At 40.8% G+C, this 17500-nt stretch overlaps 1 protein-coding gene across 1 annotated transcript in view; it reads right to left on the bottom strand.

Annotated features, from left to right (window-relative positions):
• The window catches only part of LOC138978913 (alkaline phosphatase-like), a gene marked incomplete in the record, with an annotated part of 86228 nt that overhangs the window by 59670 nt on the left and 9058 nt on the right, over positions 1-17500 (bottom strand). The window contains 1 exon segment of the mRNA XM_070351730.1: positions 1549-1719. Coding sequence (XP_070207831.1) covers positions 1549-1719 — 171 coding nt within the window.

The following is a 17500-nucleotide window of genomic DNA, read 5'->3' as shown; positions in this document are numbered from 1 at the left end:
TGTCAAATTTCATAAAGATCGGTCCAGTAGTTTAGTCTGAATCGCTCTACACACACACACAGACAGACAGACAGACAGACACACGCACATACACCACGACCCTCGTTTCGATTCCCCCTCGATGTTAAAATATATAGTCAAAACTTGACTAAATATAACAAGCCGCGTGAGGCGAAAATACAACATTTAGTCAAGTAGCTGTCGAACTCACAGAATGAAACTGAACGCAATGCCATTTTTCAGCAAGACCGTATACTCGTAGCATCGTCAGTCGACCGCTCATGGCAAAGGCAGTGAAATTGACAAGAAGAGCGGGGTAGTAGTTGCGCTAAGAAGGATAGCACGCTTTTCTGTACCTCTCTTCGTTTTAACTTTCTGAGCGTGTTTTTAATCCAAACATATCATATCTATATGTTTTTGGAATCAGGAACCGACAAGGAATAAGATGAAAGTGTTTTTAAATTGATTTCGACAATTTAATTTTGATAATAATTTTTATATATTTAATTTTCAGAGCTTGTTTTTAATCCAAATATAACATCTTTATATGTTTTTGGAATCAGGAAATGATGGAGAATAAGATGAACGTAAATTTGGATCGTTTTATAAATTTTTAATTTTTTTTAACAATTTTCCGATTTTTAATGACCAAAGTCATTAATTAGTTTTTAAGCCACCAAGCTGAAATGCAATACCGAAGTCCGGGCTTTGTCGAAGATTACTTGACCAAAATTTCAACCAATTTGCTTGAAAAATGAGGGCGTGACAGTGCCGGCTCAACTTTCACGAAAAGTCGGATATGACGTCATCAAAGACATTTATCAAAAAAATGAAAATTTTTTATTCGGGGATATCAATCCCAGGAACTCTCATGTAAAATTTCATAAAGATCGGTCCAGTAGTTTGGTCTGAATCGCTCTACACACACACACAGACAGACAGACAGACACACACACATACACCACGACCCTCGTCTCGATTCCCCCCTCTACGTTAAAATATTTAGTCAAAACTTGACCAAATATAAAAATCGAAGAAATTCTGAAAGTTTGCTTGCAGCAATGTACAGATTTGTTTGTGAAACTGTCAGTCTCTACAAACAAAATTTGCGAGGGTATTTACCCAGTTTGAAACTCTTCACTATGAAAAGAAAACCGTAATGATACCAATATTGAATATTCTAAAAGATAAGAAAAACATCATCGTTGTACTGTTGTTCTTGTTTGATTGTCTGTTGGCTTGTTTGTTCGTTTCTATGTTTGTTTGCTTGTTTGTTTGTTTGTTTGTTTGTTTACTTGTTTGCTTGCTTGTTTGTTTGTTTGTTTGTATGTTTGTTCCTTAGTTCGTTCGCCCATTCGTGTGTTTGTTTGTTTGTATATTTGTTTGTCTGTTTTTGTTTCTTGGGAAACTGAACTGGACATTAATAATGAATACGACCCAGTCAAAGGTGACTAGTTAAAATGTTCTATCATTCACGGCCCGGACCCAAGCTCACCTTTGAAAAAGCATCGTCGATGGGGAACTTGAGCATGAGCCGGTGTTTTCCTTCATTCTTTCCCTGTAGCTGGCCAGCCAGAATCCGACCAGCGGTCACCGTGGTCGGTCCCATGCCGTCTCCCAGGAACACGATGACGTTTTTGGCCACGCCCACAATGGGGTCCGTCTCCTTGAGCGCCCTGTGGAGCTCCTCTTTGGCCTCGTTGTTCCAGAATGATGGTTCTGAGATAAACGGTATATTTGGAATGGAGGGTTTGTTTTCAAAACTTTGGTGCTTAGACCACCAACAAAAACACACACAAAACAGCAACAAAATAAAAATCTGGTATAGGGTTTTGTTCCAGAATGATGGTTCGGGGGTAAACGGATTATTTGTTATACAAGGATTGATTCCAAAACTATTTCCAGAATAATTGGTTAAAGGGCTCTCTCTTGTTTTCTCTTTCTATACTCCAAGCTCTCTGTCTTTCTCTCGTTTCACCTCACATACAACCCCCTCCCACCCCACCCCCCTCTTGTTCTCGATTGCTGTACTCCACGCTCTCTGTCTTTCTCTCGTTCTATCTCACTTACACACCCCCCCTCTTATTCTCTCTTTCTGTAACCCACCCTCTCTCTCTCTCTCTCTCTCTCTCTCTCTCTCTCTCTCTCTCTCTCTTTTTCTCGTTCAATCTCTGCCCCCTCTCTTTTTCTCTCTCTGTTTTTTCCTGGTGAAAAGAGACATACACAAAGACATTCACATTATGCTTTGAAACTGGCATAAATACTACCACGGGCTGACATTTGTATAACGTCAATGGACACAACAACGGACTGTCTCGACCCACACAACATTTACTGCCAAGAAGGACCATGCCAAGGACAGACCATATAACTCACTTGAGACCCTCTTCACGCCGGAGAATCGCCGGAAACAAACAACGGCGCGCACTCGCTTCGCGCAGCGACAGATCTTGCAGCGGACAGTTGGCGTCTCAAGGTTGAGCCTTCATTTGAGGTAAATCGAACGCTTATCTGACTGGTTCTTGTTGATACGAGTGCATAAGACGTTAGACTTGTACAACAAAGGTACCGATGAGTTGATTAATGCAGAATTTCTTTTGTATGGTTAATTGAACGCTGATTTTTGTCTTCCCGCGGTAAACTTTTGACTGTAAATGCTTGCTTCTTCACACTGAATCCTTTTGAGTGAAAAATGTAACTGCCATAACAAACTTGAATGTGTTCTCTCTGAAGCTACTAATTTCTGTTGTTGAGAATGGAGGAAATGTTTAGTAGAATCGATTTAGAAGATCAGATGTTCTCTTTTTCAAACAACGGTACCGCCACGTGGAGACGAAAGCATGACAACGGTGGTGACTTGGTATGGACAACAGTGCTGAGTCGCTTACCAGGAAGACTCTGTGGTTGATTTAGTCATAAAAACAGCGTTGTATTGAGTAACTAGGGTATTTCATTGTTCACTAGTATTCATAAATGGCAGAGACTGAAATGTGGATTGAGTTTGATTTTACACACACATACATACACACATACACACACACACATACACACACGCACACACACACACACACACACACACACACACACACACACACACACACACACACACACACACACACACACACATACACCACGACCCTCGACTCGATTCCCCCTCTATGTTAAAACATTTAGTCAAACTTGACTAAATGTAAAAATGAAAAACAGAGTATTGGAAAAAATATGGTTATTACAATAACAGTATTAAAAACAAGTCGCGTAAGGCGAAATTACTAAATTTAGTTAAGCTGTCGAACTCACGGAATGAAACTGAAGACAGTACAGCTTCGTCAATCCCCGCGAGAAGGAAATCGCTCACCTCCCACGTGCAAAACGCAGTGATATACACACGCCAGAATAGCGCGGTAGCGTATTGTGCGAAGCAGGAAAGCGCGCTTTTAATAATAATAATAATGGACATTTGCTATAGCGCATAATCTATATATATATACGACTTGTGTCTGTGTGTGTGTCTGTCTGTGTGTCTGTCTGTTCGCGATGCGCGGCCAAGGTTCTCGATGGATCTGTTTCAAATTTGGTGGCCATATTCAAGTACACCCCGGACACAAACTGGTCGATGAGATATTTCAACACGTGCTCTCAGGGAGCAGCGCTGAACCGATTTTGGTTTTACTCTGGATCCATTTCCAGTAACTCTTCCTTATCTTCTACAGTGTTTTCAGCGTTTACATCCCTTCCTTCGTGTGGCGCGCGGATATTCCCATTCCGTTACTATTTTTAGAAGGTCACTACACTGTCCAGAACGCTGTCCTTGCACCCCTAAATTGTCCTCACTGTAAAAGTGCAAAGGTCGAATCAATTTATAGCCACGCGAAAATAACACTGTCATCTATCTATATATATATATATATATATTTATATATATATATATATATACTAGAGGAATACCCGGCTTCGCCGGGGTGTATCGCGAGACAGAGACAGACAGCGTGGCGGTTCACCACAATCACCTTTGAAGGCGAAGTCCTGTCAAACGGGATTGAGAATTTTAGAATTTATTTCTTAGCCCTATATTATCTGGTGTGGCTTCTCAAATGCCAGAACATACAGACAGACAAAAGCCGCTAGACCCCATCACAAACAGAACTCTACAATCCACAGGTGTTGCCCACACACACACAAATACACACACACACAGAGAAGCCGTATATATATATATATATATATATATATATATATATATATATATATATATATATATATATAACTATAAATGGGAACTTAGGTCTCCCGCTCCAAAAAGGGATTTTAAGGTTCCCAGTAAATATATTGGATATTTATCAATGAAATTGTAAGTAAATCACCACAAATACATACTTTCAAGGTTGATTATTTATTGACAGAAGACTTATTTACAAAAATAAAAAAACTGCAGATATATGATTTGTCATGGTGGCCCTAAGGTTTTTTGAACATATAAGGGGGTTTGGGGTGACCAACCTTAACCCAACCTTAAGTCACCCTTTTGAAAAGGGGGATTTAAGGTCACCAGATATATATAAAAAATGTGTCCAGGCTTAAAAAGAATGTTGTAGCTTTCTGTAGGGAGTTTGGTGGCTAAAATTAATTATCATTTATCATTAGTTAGAAAAGGGGGTTTTACAGAGAAAAACCTGCCTACAAGATTGAAAGTAAGAGCAGCTAATAAACAACTTAGCAAACATTGCTCTAGAATGCCCCTTTAAAGGTACAGATCGGCCCACTTTGATCTAACAGAAAATATATCAAATAATTCATTTTCATTTTTTCATTTCATTTTCATTACTTTATTGGATATTTATCAATGAAAAATTGTAAGTAAATCACCACAAATACATACTTTCAAGGTTGATTATTTATTGACAGAAGACTTTTCATTTCATTTTCATTACTTTATTGGATATTTATCAATGAAATTGTAAGTAAATCACCACAAATACATACTTTCAAGGTTGATTATTTATTGACAGAAGACTTATTTACAAAAATAAAAAAACTGCAGATATATGATTTGTCATGGTGGCCCTAAGGTTTTTTGAACATATAAGGGGGTTTGGGGTGACCATTAAGGTTGGGTTAAGGTTGGTCACTGTCATTGTATGCCTGCATTATTAGTTGTCAGTAATTATTACATGTGCTGATTGTTCTCTTTGCCTGCGCGCGTATAGTATGTTGGTTATGTTTGGTCATAGTATGTTTGTTTATGTTTGGTCGTTATCTTGCCTGTGCGTGTATTGTATGTTTGGTCGCTTTCTTTGCCTGTGCATGTATAGTTTGTTGGTTATGTTTGGTCGGTTTCTTTGCCTGTGCGTGTATAGTATGCTTGGTCGATGTATGTATTGTAAAGCGCTAAGAGTAGACATTTTTCTAGAATAGCGCTATAAAAGTTTGCATTATTATTATTATTATTATTATTATTATATGTTCAAAAAACCTTAGGGCCACCATGACAAATCATATATCTGCAGTTTTTTTATTTTTGTAAATAAGTCTTCTGTCAATAAATAATCAACCTTGAAAGTATGTATTTGTGGTGATTGCTGGGAAATTCGGGTCGTTTCCTCCCAGTGGAAAGCTAGCAGCAACGGAGTCGCGCTACCCAGGTGTCTGCGTGTTTAGGTGTATTCAGCCACCTGCACTTATGGCAGAATGATCAAGGTCTTTTACGTGCCATTGTGATGACACGGGGGTGGGACATGGCTTCCGTCTCTGGGTCTGCACATAAAGTTGACCCGTGTCCATCCCGGCCCGAATTCGAACCTGCGACCTTCCGATCACAAGTCCAGTGCTCTACGAACTGAGCTACCGGTAATTGTCCAGGTTTAAAATAATGTTAGCTTTCAGTGGTGAGCTTGGTGGCTAAAAATAATTATGTTTCACGGAAGGCAGTATCGTCCCTCCGTTGACATCAATCAACTGATGCAACATTTTGTCATATATCGTTTTGGCTAAATTAGGTGAGTCTGAATTTGTTGCATAAATGATTTTATGTGAACTTGCGAACATAAACCTACCTACAAGATTGAAAGTATGAACCGTTTAGATTTTTAAAACATACCAACAAGAGAGTTTACATTTGTTGTTCACTGCACCCAAAAGAACTTCCTCTATATGTTTGTATTCTTATTCCTAACACTGCATATTTGTAACATAATTTATGAAATTTTCTTTAACTTTCAAATTGAAACCAATGAAATCTTAACAAGGCCGAAGTGAAGAAGGAAATCATTTGTTATAGGTGAAGAGATATATATGCAGTAATCTACGCCCTTTTAGACGGTCATCCATCCGCATCTTAGCCCCCTCGCTGCTTAACTTGGGTGTTATAACGGGAACAGATCCATGAGACCATGAATAGCCTGGTAATGCTGAAAAAAGTCTTTATTCCAGACAAGAAAAAAACCCGACTGGTATATGATTATGAAACGCATCATTGACAGAATTATGATTGAACTCAACAGTATGTGTTTTTGGACAACCTAATACAGAATAACCAACTTGCACAATACCCCGCTTCAATAGCTCTCGAGTGTGAAAGAGAAGGAAAGTTCACTTCGCTGCGGGCAAACGTTTTGCTCTCACAAGCACTGGTGTTTTCTGGCTTGTGTGAAATAAATGTTTTAAAAAAAAACTCGATTGCCTTTTCTTTTTGCATGGGCTATGCTTGGGTGCTTTGAACGAACTTTCGAATTATTCTCGCGGCTATCATTGCTGCAGCACACTTTTCACATTGAAAATTCACAATTTTATGAAAATTATGAATTGTCAAGGCGAAGTGTCTGCAAACTCTCACTGAGCTATCCGGACATGCCCCCATTTTGCGGCAGATCTCGCAAGGCCATGAAAGTTATGGCAGATTTATCGCGCGATTTGGCGGTGCAGGCCGATAGTGCAAGTCGCCTATTGTCATAAAAGGGAAAAGGGGGCTTTAAAGCAACAATCGGATGACTTAGATACACGATAAAGTGCTGTTCACATGGAAGACTTGCAACCAACTTGTGACCAACTTTCAAGCGATTTTAGTCGGCGGCAAGTCAAATCAAAATCTCTGCCCATGTGAACAGCACAACCTCGCAAACTAGGGATGACTCGGTCCTGTCGGGATAATATTCAGTACGTTTAAACCCGACGGGATGAAACTTATCATGGATCACCTTTAGACACCCTATTACAATTTACATGTATTGAGAAAATATGGTAATTATTGTTGTTGTTTTATTTTTCTGTCATTTGTGTGGTAGCACTGTTAATGTCACTGGAATTTCAAATGCAAGCATTAATTGTTTGTTTGTTTGCTTAACGCCCAGCCGACCACGAAGGGCCATATCAGGGCGGTGCTGCTTTGACATATAACGTGCGCCACACACAAGACAGAAGTCGCAGCACAGGCTTCATGTCTCACCCAGTCACATTATTCTGACACCGGACCAACCAGTCCTAGCACTAACCCCATAATGCCAGACGCCAGGCGGAGCAGCCACTAGATTGCCAATTTTAAAGTCTTAGGTATGACCCGGCCGGGGTTTGAACCCACGACTTCCCGATCACGGGGCGGACGCCTTACCACTAGGCTAACCGTGCTGGTCAAGCATTAATAAATTTACAGTAACAAAACTAACATGCAACACAATCTATGTTCGCAGTCAGAAACATGCAACACAATCTATGTTCACAGTCAGAAACATGCAACACAATCTATGTTCACAGTCAGAAACATGCAACAAAGTTGTACAAATATTTATCATTTTATTGACACTCAAGGAAACTTTAGAATGTTCATTTAAAGAACTCAAACAATTGTAACTGTAGCTTAAAGAAATTAACAATAACTACAAGAAGAGCAAACGCTCGATCGAGTCACTTTCGCAGTTCTGAATATTATATGAGGCATCAGATGGACAGGAAGAAATTGCTATTCACAACACAATGAGTCACGTTCACAAAAAATTTGAGCCCGGTCACTTTTATAGTTTCCGAGAAAAGCCCAACGTTAAGTTGTGTGTTGCCGAACAGAAAAGGCTAGTTATCTCCCTTGTTTTTCTGATAACGTTCGTAAAAGGCTACAGATGTAAATACTTTGATGTAAAGAATAATCCTACAAAGTTTCAATCACATCCGATGAACTTTGTCAAAGATATAAAATGTCTAATTTTTCCTTTGACGCTGACCTGTGACCTTGAAAAAGGTCAAAGGTCAACGAAACCATCGTTAAAGTGTAGAGGTCATTGGAGGTCACGACTAAACAAAATATGAGCCCGATCGCTTTGATAGTTTCCGAGAAAAGTCCAACGTTAAGGTGGTGTCTACGGCCGGCCGGCCGGCCGGACAGACTAACACTGACCGATTACATTTGTTTTGTTTGTTTGTTTGTTTATTTGTTGCTTAACGTCCAGCCGACTACGCAGAGCCATATCAGGACGAGGAAGGGGGGGATGAAGGGGGCCACTTGTCAAGCGATTCCTGTTTACAAATGCACTAACCCATTACTTGTGTCCCAGCAGGCTTTAGTAAAACTAAATTAATACCTACTGGAAGATTACCAGTTTCCAGTATGTTAAAATAGGCTTAACCTATCTACTGCTGGACTTACATCAGAACACTAACAGATTAAACTATACATGAATCGCGAGACAAGCGGCAAGAGAAGAGATTTTTGGAAAAAATACAGGTGAATGAGCAAGAAGGCAGAAAAAAGAAAAGAATTCATGAAGAAAAAGAGAGCATGACAGGAAAGAGGAACCAAAAATCTACCTAACAGCAAACTAGAAAGCTCCTGCGGTTCCAAAAACAGAAGGGGCCTTTAATTTCATAACCGCAGTGCCCCACTGCGGGAGATAAACGAAGTGAAGAAAAATTGAGAAACAATAAGTTAATAACCCAAACGATTTTGCACAGAAATACATATATACACAAAAGCAAGCAATATTAAGACATATGGCGTATAAAAGACGACATATATAAAATCAATACTGTGAGGAAATCTAAACAAGATACTAAATAGTAGTTTTTGACATTCATAAAAAAGCATGCTATTCATACCTGTCAAGTCCTACGCATTCTGCGTAATTCTTACGGTTTTTCGGTGTTTTTTGGGTCCTACGTCGTATACCTCAAACCATACGCATTTTCAGCCTTTTTTTTTTATTTATTTTTTTAAAAAATTTTTTATTTATTTATTTTAAATTTTTTTTGCTGGCATGGACTGCCGTTCATTCATTTCTGAGGAGGAGCTTGCACCAGCAACACAACAGAAGTTCTGGCATGATGTGCGCCAGTTCTACGTGGCCTGTGTGAGGAAAATGTTGAATAAATTTCCATTTGGCAGTGAAACCCTGCAACACCTTTAAGTGCTGGATCACAGTCTGGGAGCTGACACACTGACTGCCTTCTTGCAGGTCAAAATTAACTCTGATGCATGCTGCCATGATTTTAAGGTGACTGGCAGCATGATTGACAAAGCAAAGATTTACACAGATTTCTTTCTTTCTTTCTTTATTTGGTGTTTTAAACGTCGTTTTCAACCACGAAGGTTATATCGCGACAGGGGAAAGGGGGGAGATGGGATAGGGGAAAGGGGGGAGATGGGATAGAGCCACTTGTTAAGTGTTTCTTGTTCACAAAAGCACTAATCAAAAAATTGCTCCAGGGGCTTGCAACGTAGTACAATATATGACCTCACTGGGAGAATGCAAGTTTCCAGTACAAAAGACTAAACATTTCTTACATACTGCTTGACTAAAATCTTTACAAACATTGACTATATTCTATACAAGAACCACTTAACAAGGGTAAAAGGAGGAACAGAATCCGTTAGTCGCCTCTTACGACATGCGGGGTGCAGAGAAATAAGGATGTGGAAAAGAAGACTTTTGGTAAGTGAAATAAAGGTGATGGGTCCAGTCAGGTAGAAATAAGACAACAAGAAAAGAATTGGAAAACTGCAGGGAATAGTGTGTTCTTGGAAGGAAATATAGGTGAAAGGACTGGTAAGGCAGAAATAAGACAAAAAAAGAGAAGTAAAGGGGTGGGGTAGCTTGGTAAAAACACTCCCGCCGCGTGAAGGCGACCCCATGGGAGCATTTGCACAGATGAATACAACTAAGAACACAAGTGACAAGTGACAACAAAAATGAACGAACAAGAGTGCAGTGTAAATGTATTACATGTAGTGGTAAATAAAGAGCAGTTTGTGCAGAAAGGAATTTATGTGTTTTACTTTTAGTTTGCGAAAAACAATCTGATTGGTTTAGTGTGTATGCGTGAGAAGTTGAATTTGTGTGTTTAACCACATCCTGATCCACGCATTAACTATGGTTTTTGATCCCCAACTATGGTTTCTTATGCCATTTACTATGGTCAGAGGCCAAAAGTACTTGACAGGTATGTGCAATTGCAGAAAATATTCATAGAATTAAAAGGCATACAATCGCAAATGTTCTGTATCCTTGTTCGTGAATGTCTGCGAGCATGAGAACCGTCCGGTCCCTCGCTTTACTCTGTCCCTTGACTAATTACTGTCTCACAGTCACAGTCCCTTTCTTTGACTTAGTCTCTCAACCTCTCTCTGATTTGATTCGTTGATATTTGATAACTTGATTTAACATAGAATGGCTCTGTGTGCGTAATTTTAACCATTACTTAAACCAATGTTCACTTTGAGTAGCTGAGACGTGAACTGCATATACCGTAAACAACACACACTAGGGGTAACCAGCCAGGAAAATTCAGTAGCAGTCAGACTGTTGTGCTTGCGACCAAAGCCTACGGACAACTGAATATCACACGCACTGAAAAATGTGATGTCTCCTTCACAGTCTAACACACACACACATACCGTAAAATCCCTAGAATAGGCCCACCCCCCCTGTGCACAGATTTAGGGCAAAATTGGGGGGTGGGCGTTTGCTAGGGATAGACCCCTTTGCACAAAGTAAGTTTTGTGCTCAATCGTGTAATTGAGTGAATACAAACCCCGAAAGCATGTAAGTTAGGTCGTGTGAGTAGAAGTGAAGGAAAAAAGAAAGAAAAATTACTTTGAGGCAAAGAAGGCCAACCGAGAGAGAGAGAGAGAGAGAGAGAGAGAGAGAGAGAGAGAGAGAGAGAGAGAGAGAGAGAGAGAGAGAGAGAAAAGGACTGGCTCTTCTGAAAACAACCCAAGCATAGTCATTTATATAAATTTATAAAGTAAAAAGAAAATCACCAGACCTTTGCAAGGACAAACAATAACAACACAATTCCGGGAAAAAGAAACTTGATGAAATGTCGAAATGTCAACACCAATGAAGCCCTTTCTTTCTGTACAAGGAAGAAATTACACGATCGTCTTTGGAAATGAAACGTTAACTGAACTTGGATTTTGTCTTCAAAAGGCCCAATCTTTCTGAGAAAGAAAAACCCACAAACTTAGGGAAAAAAAGAGAAGAGAAACTCAAAAAAACATGAACGATGGGTGGGAGTGAGGAGAGGGGACAAAGAATAAGAAAAAAGGAAAGAAACACGAAAAGGTAAAGAAGGGGAAAAAGATGACTTTTAGAACAGGCTGCACAAATCCTAGTGAAAGTGAGCCTATAGTCTCTTTGAAAAAAGCAGGGTGGGCGTTTGCTAGGTAGTTACCCCTGTGCACAACTTTTGGCCCAAAGTGGGGGGTGGGCGTTTGCTAGATGGTGGGCTTATGCTAGGGATTTTACGGTAATATATCCTTACAAACTTGTATGTATACTTGTGCCCATACACACCTATACTGTAATAGTCATATCCTTACAAACTTGTACATTCTTGCGACTGTACATATATACCGTATTTGACGGACTACAAGACGCGACTTTTTTTCAAAAAAAATCGCATTGCGGCTTATAAAAAGATGCGGCTAAAACGTTACCTAAACTTGAATAGCATTCACCTAATGGAAGTCGCCGCGGATTTTCATTTCGCTCGATTAGCGATTACCGGTACTTTATTAGCTCTCTACTCAAGACTCGGCCCTTTTCTCTTTCTTTCGCGAATCTTCGTTTGTCAACAAGTCGTCGTGACAAGATACCGTACAGAGAAACATTGGATGTATCAGGATCTCGCGCGTGCGCGAGATTTCGTTTTTTTGTGTCTTGCGATAGTTGGAGGAGCGAGAGCCGCCATGTTGTGTTTTCGTCCGCTCGAAATGTGCGCAAAAGTTGTAAATCATCCCAAAAAAGCTTATTCCGGGCGGGACTACATGTGTGTGTTGGTTACAAATTGTGTGTGTGATATTTTTCTTCAAACTTTTTCACTTTTCTTCTTTGTTTCACTTGTTTATTCTCCGAGCCGATTTTGCCAAATACTGTAATTTTTGTTTGCCTGGTTGTTTTGATTGATTGACACGATCTGATTATTTTTTTTTCGACGGCGGCTAATATAGTGACGTGGCCTATACGTGGCTCGTCCCAATTTTTTTGTTAAAAGTCGGGGGTGCGGCTTATAAAACGGTGCGTCTTGTAATCCGTCAAATACGGTACACATATAATTATACACAAACTTGTACATATTTGTGACTATATACTCATAATATCATATCCTCACAAACTTGACCATTGGTCCGGACGTTTGTCCCATTCACTTATCCATGAAATGAATGCGAGCTTCTGGATATATGGCCAATGAAAATTCTTCAAAAGGTTTCAAACATTGAGCCCTGGTTTTTCTGAGTGTTGTTCGCTCATTGAACACTTTGGTTTTAACCAACTTCACCAATTTGTCTTTGGAGAAATGTCTTCCAGAAAAAATAGTGTGCAATTGTAAAAAGTTCAGTACACAATCTTTACCTGGCAATTTACCCTTTGTGCCTGTCCCTTTAGCAGTAAAAAAAGACTTGAAAATAAGAGGAAACTGATTCAGTGTCAGCAGATGTCCAAACAACATAGTCTCTTTTCTTTTTCAATGAACCCTGAGCAGAAGAGGGCTGAGCACCAGTCTGACTAGAGTCCTGAGCAACAGTCTGACTAGAGTCCTGAGCAGAAGAGGGCTGAGCACTAGTCTGACTAGAGTCCTGAGCAGAAGAGTCCTGAGCACCAGTCTGACTAGAGTCCTGAGCACCAGTCTGACTAGAGTCCTGAGCACCAGTCTGACTAGAGTCCTGAGCAACAGTCTGACTAGAGTCCTGAGCACCAGTCTGACTAGAGTCCTGAGCAACAGTCTGACTAGAGTCCTGAGCAACAGTCTGACTTTCTTTCTTTATTTGGTGTTTAATGTCGTTTTCAACCACGAAGGTTATATCGCGACGAGGGAAAGGGGGAGATGGAATAGGGGAAAGGGGGGAGATGGGATAGAGCCACTTGTTAAGTGTTTCTTGTTCACAAAAGCACTAATCAAAAAATTGCTCCAGGGGCTTGCAACGTAGTACAATATATGACCTTACTGGGAGAATGCAAGTTTCCAGTACAAAGGACTAAACATTTCTTACATACTGCTTGACTAAAATCTTTACAAACATTGACTATATTCTATACAAGAACCACTTAACAAGGGTTAAAGGAGAAACAGAATCCGTTAGTCGCCTCATACGACATGCGGGGTGCAGAGAAATAAGGATGTGGAAAAGAAGACTTTTGGTAAGTGAAATAAAGGTGATGGATCCAGTCAGGTAGAAATAAGACAACAAGAAAAGAATTGGAAAACTGCAGGGAATAGTAGGGAGAGTTTCCTTGGAAGGAAATATAGGTGAAAGGACTGGTAAGGCAGAAATAAGACAAAAGAAGAGAAGAAACAGAACCGTTAGTCGCCTCTTACGACATGCTGGGTAGCATCGGGTAAATTCTTTCTGGTCCCAACCAATATGGGACTCCCCCTAACCCGCGGGGGGTACCAGTCTGACTAGAGTCCTGAGCAGAAGAGGGCTGAGCACCAGTCTGACTAGAGTCCTGAGCCCTTCTTACTGAAAAAAACCATGACACCCTCCACACATCACACGTTTTTCAACTCCCTGGTTGCGCTCACATATGAACTTGCCTTCTTTTGGCAGCGTCCGATTTGTGTCCAAAATTCCGTCTTTGCGAATAGCTGCAAAAGCACTATCCCGTTCTTGTCCACAGGGAAGTTTTAATGCAGCTTGAACTGCTTCTTTTTTTCTTTATTTGGTGTTTAATGTCGTTTTCAACCATTCAAGGTTATATCGCGACGGGGAAAGGGGGGAGATGGGATAGGGGAAAGGGGGGAGATGGGATAGAGCCACTTGTTGTTTCTTGTTCACAAAAGCACTAATCAAAAAATTGCTCCAGGGGCTTGCAACGTAGTACAATATATGACCTTACTAGGAGAATGCAAGTTTCCAGTACAAAGGACTTAACATTTCTTATTTACTGCTTGACTAAAATCTTTACAAACATTGACTATATTCTATACAAGAAACACTTAACAAGGGTAAAAGGAGAAACAGAATCCGTTAGTCGCCTCTTACGACATGCGGGGGGCAAAGAAATAAGGATGTGGAAAAGAAGACTTTTGGTAAGTGAAATAAAGGTGATGGATCCAGTCAGGTAGAAATAAGACAACAAGAAAGGAATCGGAAATCTGCAGGGAATAGTAGGGAGAGTTTTCTTGGAAGGAAATATAGGTGAAAGGACTGGTAAGGCAGAAATAAGACAAAAGAAGAGAAGTAAAGGGGTGGGGTAGCTTAGTGGAAACACTCCCGCCGCGTGAAGGCGACCCCATGGGAGCAACTGCTTCTTCATCAGAATGTTTACGTAGTAAATGTCTTCTCAGATGGCTGTCAAAATCTCCACAGTAAACACAGATTTCCCTGAAGAAGTTCACTTCGAAGTAGAAGTTGCTCCTTTTTCACTGACTGTTGAAGTAGAAGTTGCTCCTTTTTCACTGACTGTTGAAGTAGAAGTTGCTCCTTTTTCACCGGCTGTTGAAGTAGAAGTTGCTCCTTTTTCACCGACTGTTGAAGTTGCTCCTTTTTCACCGACTGTTGAAGTGGAAGTTGCTCGATCCTTTCCCACCAACTGTTGAAGTATAAGTTGGTCCTTTTTCACCGACTGTTAAAGTAGAAGTTGCTCCTTTCCCATCGACTGTTGGAGTAGAAGTTGCTCCTTTCCCACCGACTGTTGAACAGAACACAACATTGATGTAAAAAAAAGATATAGAAGGGATCCGAGTCCCTTCGAAAGATTATGCCAATATGTATGTGCATGCTGGGTATCTGCTTTGACCAGTCTAATCGTACCGTGAAGCAGGATCTTTTTCACATGCATATATATGATGCACACGTCGAGAATAGGCACGAAGAGTCTTACATAAGTCGACCCTGGATAGACTGAAACATCATCCACCCTACTTTCGAAGGGACTCAAACCCTTAACTTAACTTTGTTTGCTCACCGCCCAGTCCACCCTTCGGTTATCTCAGGGCAGTGCTGCTTTGACATTTAATGTGCGCCACACACAAGACAGATGTCGCAGCACAGGCTTCATCTCACCCAGTCACATTATTCTGACACCGGGCTAACCAGTGGACTCAAACCCAGCCAGGCATGTACTATGTAGAGCAGCAAAATGTCGCCTAGACGACAATTTGCCGCAACAATGAACATAATTATGCTGACTTTGTCACAGAATAAGGCTGTCGGTTGAACTTTGAAGGCTGTTGGTATTTATTCATGCATAGTGTGTGTTATTCTTTTTTAAAACCGTTATGGTTTTATTTTCAAGATGGGTGCATATAAATGAGCAACTGATTGTCTGGCTATCTGACTGACTAGAAGAAGAAGAAAACAAGCATTGTCCGAGTGTGCGGGCAATATACCACCACCTGCTGCATAGATTTTCTCCATTTATTCCCTAACATTTAAAATTAAAAAGTCAATAATGAAAATAAGAAACACATACAGACAGTTTGAGCTATCAGTAAACTGCCGTGGGATGTTTGTTTGTTTGTTTGTTCGTTCATGGGCTGAAACTCCCCCGGCTTTTTATTTACGTGTATGACCATTTTTACCCCGCCATTTAGGCAGCCATACGCCGCTTTCGGAGGAAGCATGCTGGGTATTTTCGTGTTTCTATAAACCCACCGAACTCTGACATGGATTACAGGATCTTTTTCGTGCGCACATGGTCTTGTGCTTGCGTGTACACACGGGGGTGTTCGGACACCGAGGAGAGTCTGCACACAAAGTTGACTCTGAGAAATAAATCTCTCGCCGAACGTGGGGACGAACTTACGCTGACAGCGGCCAACTGGATACAAATCCAGCGCGCTACCGACTGAGCTACATCCCCGCCCCACTGCCGTGGGATAACATAGGATAGCCAAGCCCCATCTTTGAGAAAATTGATAGCAATCACGAGCCGTCACTTACGCAAATTACGCTATTTATGCACTTGGTATTCGGTCCTGGAACTGGTACTACAAGAAATATATCACAGTCGGATATCCGATCGGATATCACTTCTATTCAGTAATCCAAAATCAATTCTGGTCAGTCCAATTGTTGACATGAGCTAAAGCAGGGCAACAATTTTCCGCTCAACACAGGCACAGTACAAACAGATTATTTATACACAAAAAAGTCATACTGTATCATGCAGGGCCGGACTAGGCTAAGAGGAGGGGGGGGGGGGGGGGGGGGGGGGGGTTTGGCCAGTGGGGGGCTAGGGGGAACATCCCCTTGGGGGGGGGTGAGGGGGCTTGCCCCCTGAAGCTGATGGGTAGGTTATATTCTGAGATAGGAAAATGGTCGCTCCTTGCATGGAACGGCAAAAATAAACAATAATAAAAATGTTTTAAATAAGTGAGGTACATGATTAGGTGGGGGGGGGGGGGGGGGTTGGGCATAACCCCCCCCCCCCCCCCCCCGGTAGTCTGGCCCTGCCATGCATGGAAACCTGGCAATGTTATTTGCTTTGAAAAAAAATACCTCATTTGAAGAGGACACCTTTCCTTTTGTAGGGGGTGGGTTGTACAAGTGGCAAAATTGAGTACACGGTAGATACAGAGTCTGCGTCAGAGTTTCCGTGTTGGTCGGTATGAGGCATCCTGTCAAACAATTTAAATACAAACCGGCATGAAAATCCCACAAATGTTATATAATTTTGGTTTCTTTCAATACTTACCCTGTGGGTATTACATATGCATTATCCTAATATGATGCCATAATTGCTAGCACGAAAAATATGATAAACATTTATGTCTAAACCAATATTTATCCTGCCAGATAAATCTATACCTAAAGGTACATCTTTTTATTGGCTTTTGGAATCCTCACGTTGGAAATGTCTGCGACATTTTTGTTATGTCTCAAAAGTATTTATAAGCGCTGTACGATCCAACAATCTTCCGACGTGTACGTCGGAAAGTGACCTTTAAACTTTTAAATCGAAATTCGCCTGACCGTCGGCTCGACCACAGGCAAGGCAGGCGTTAGTTTGGGGATTGGTTTGGTATACAGAGAGAGCCTCTCTCTCAGTGGGGGGCCAGTCGCTATTATAGAATA

The sequence above is a fragment of the Littorina saxatilis genome, linkage group LG10 (genome assembly GCF_037325665.1).
Source record: "Littorina saxatilis isolate snail1 linkage group LG10, US_GU_Lsax_2.0, whole genome shotgun sequence".
Taxonomy (NCBI): domain Eukaryota; kingdom Metazoa; phylum Mollusca; class Gastropoda; order Littorinimorpha; family Littorinidae; genus Littorina; species Littorina saxatilis.
The sequence above is the reverse complement of the archived record's forward strand: the minus strand, read 5'-3'. Positions and strand labels throughout refer to the sequence as shown.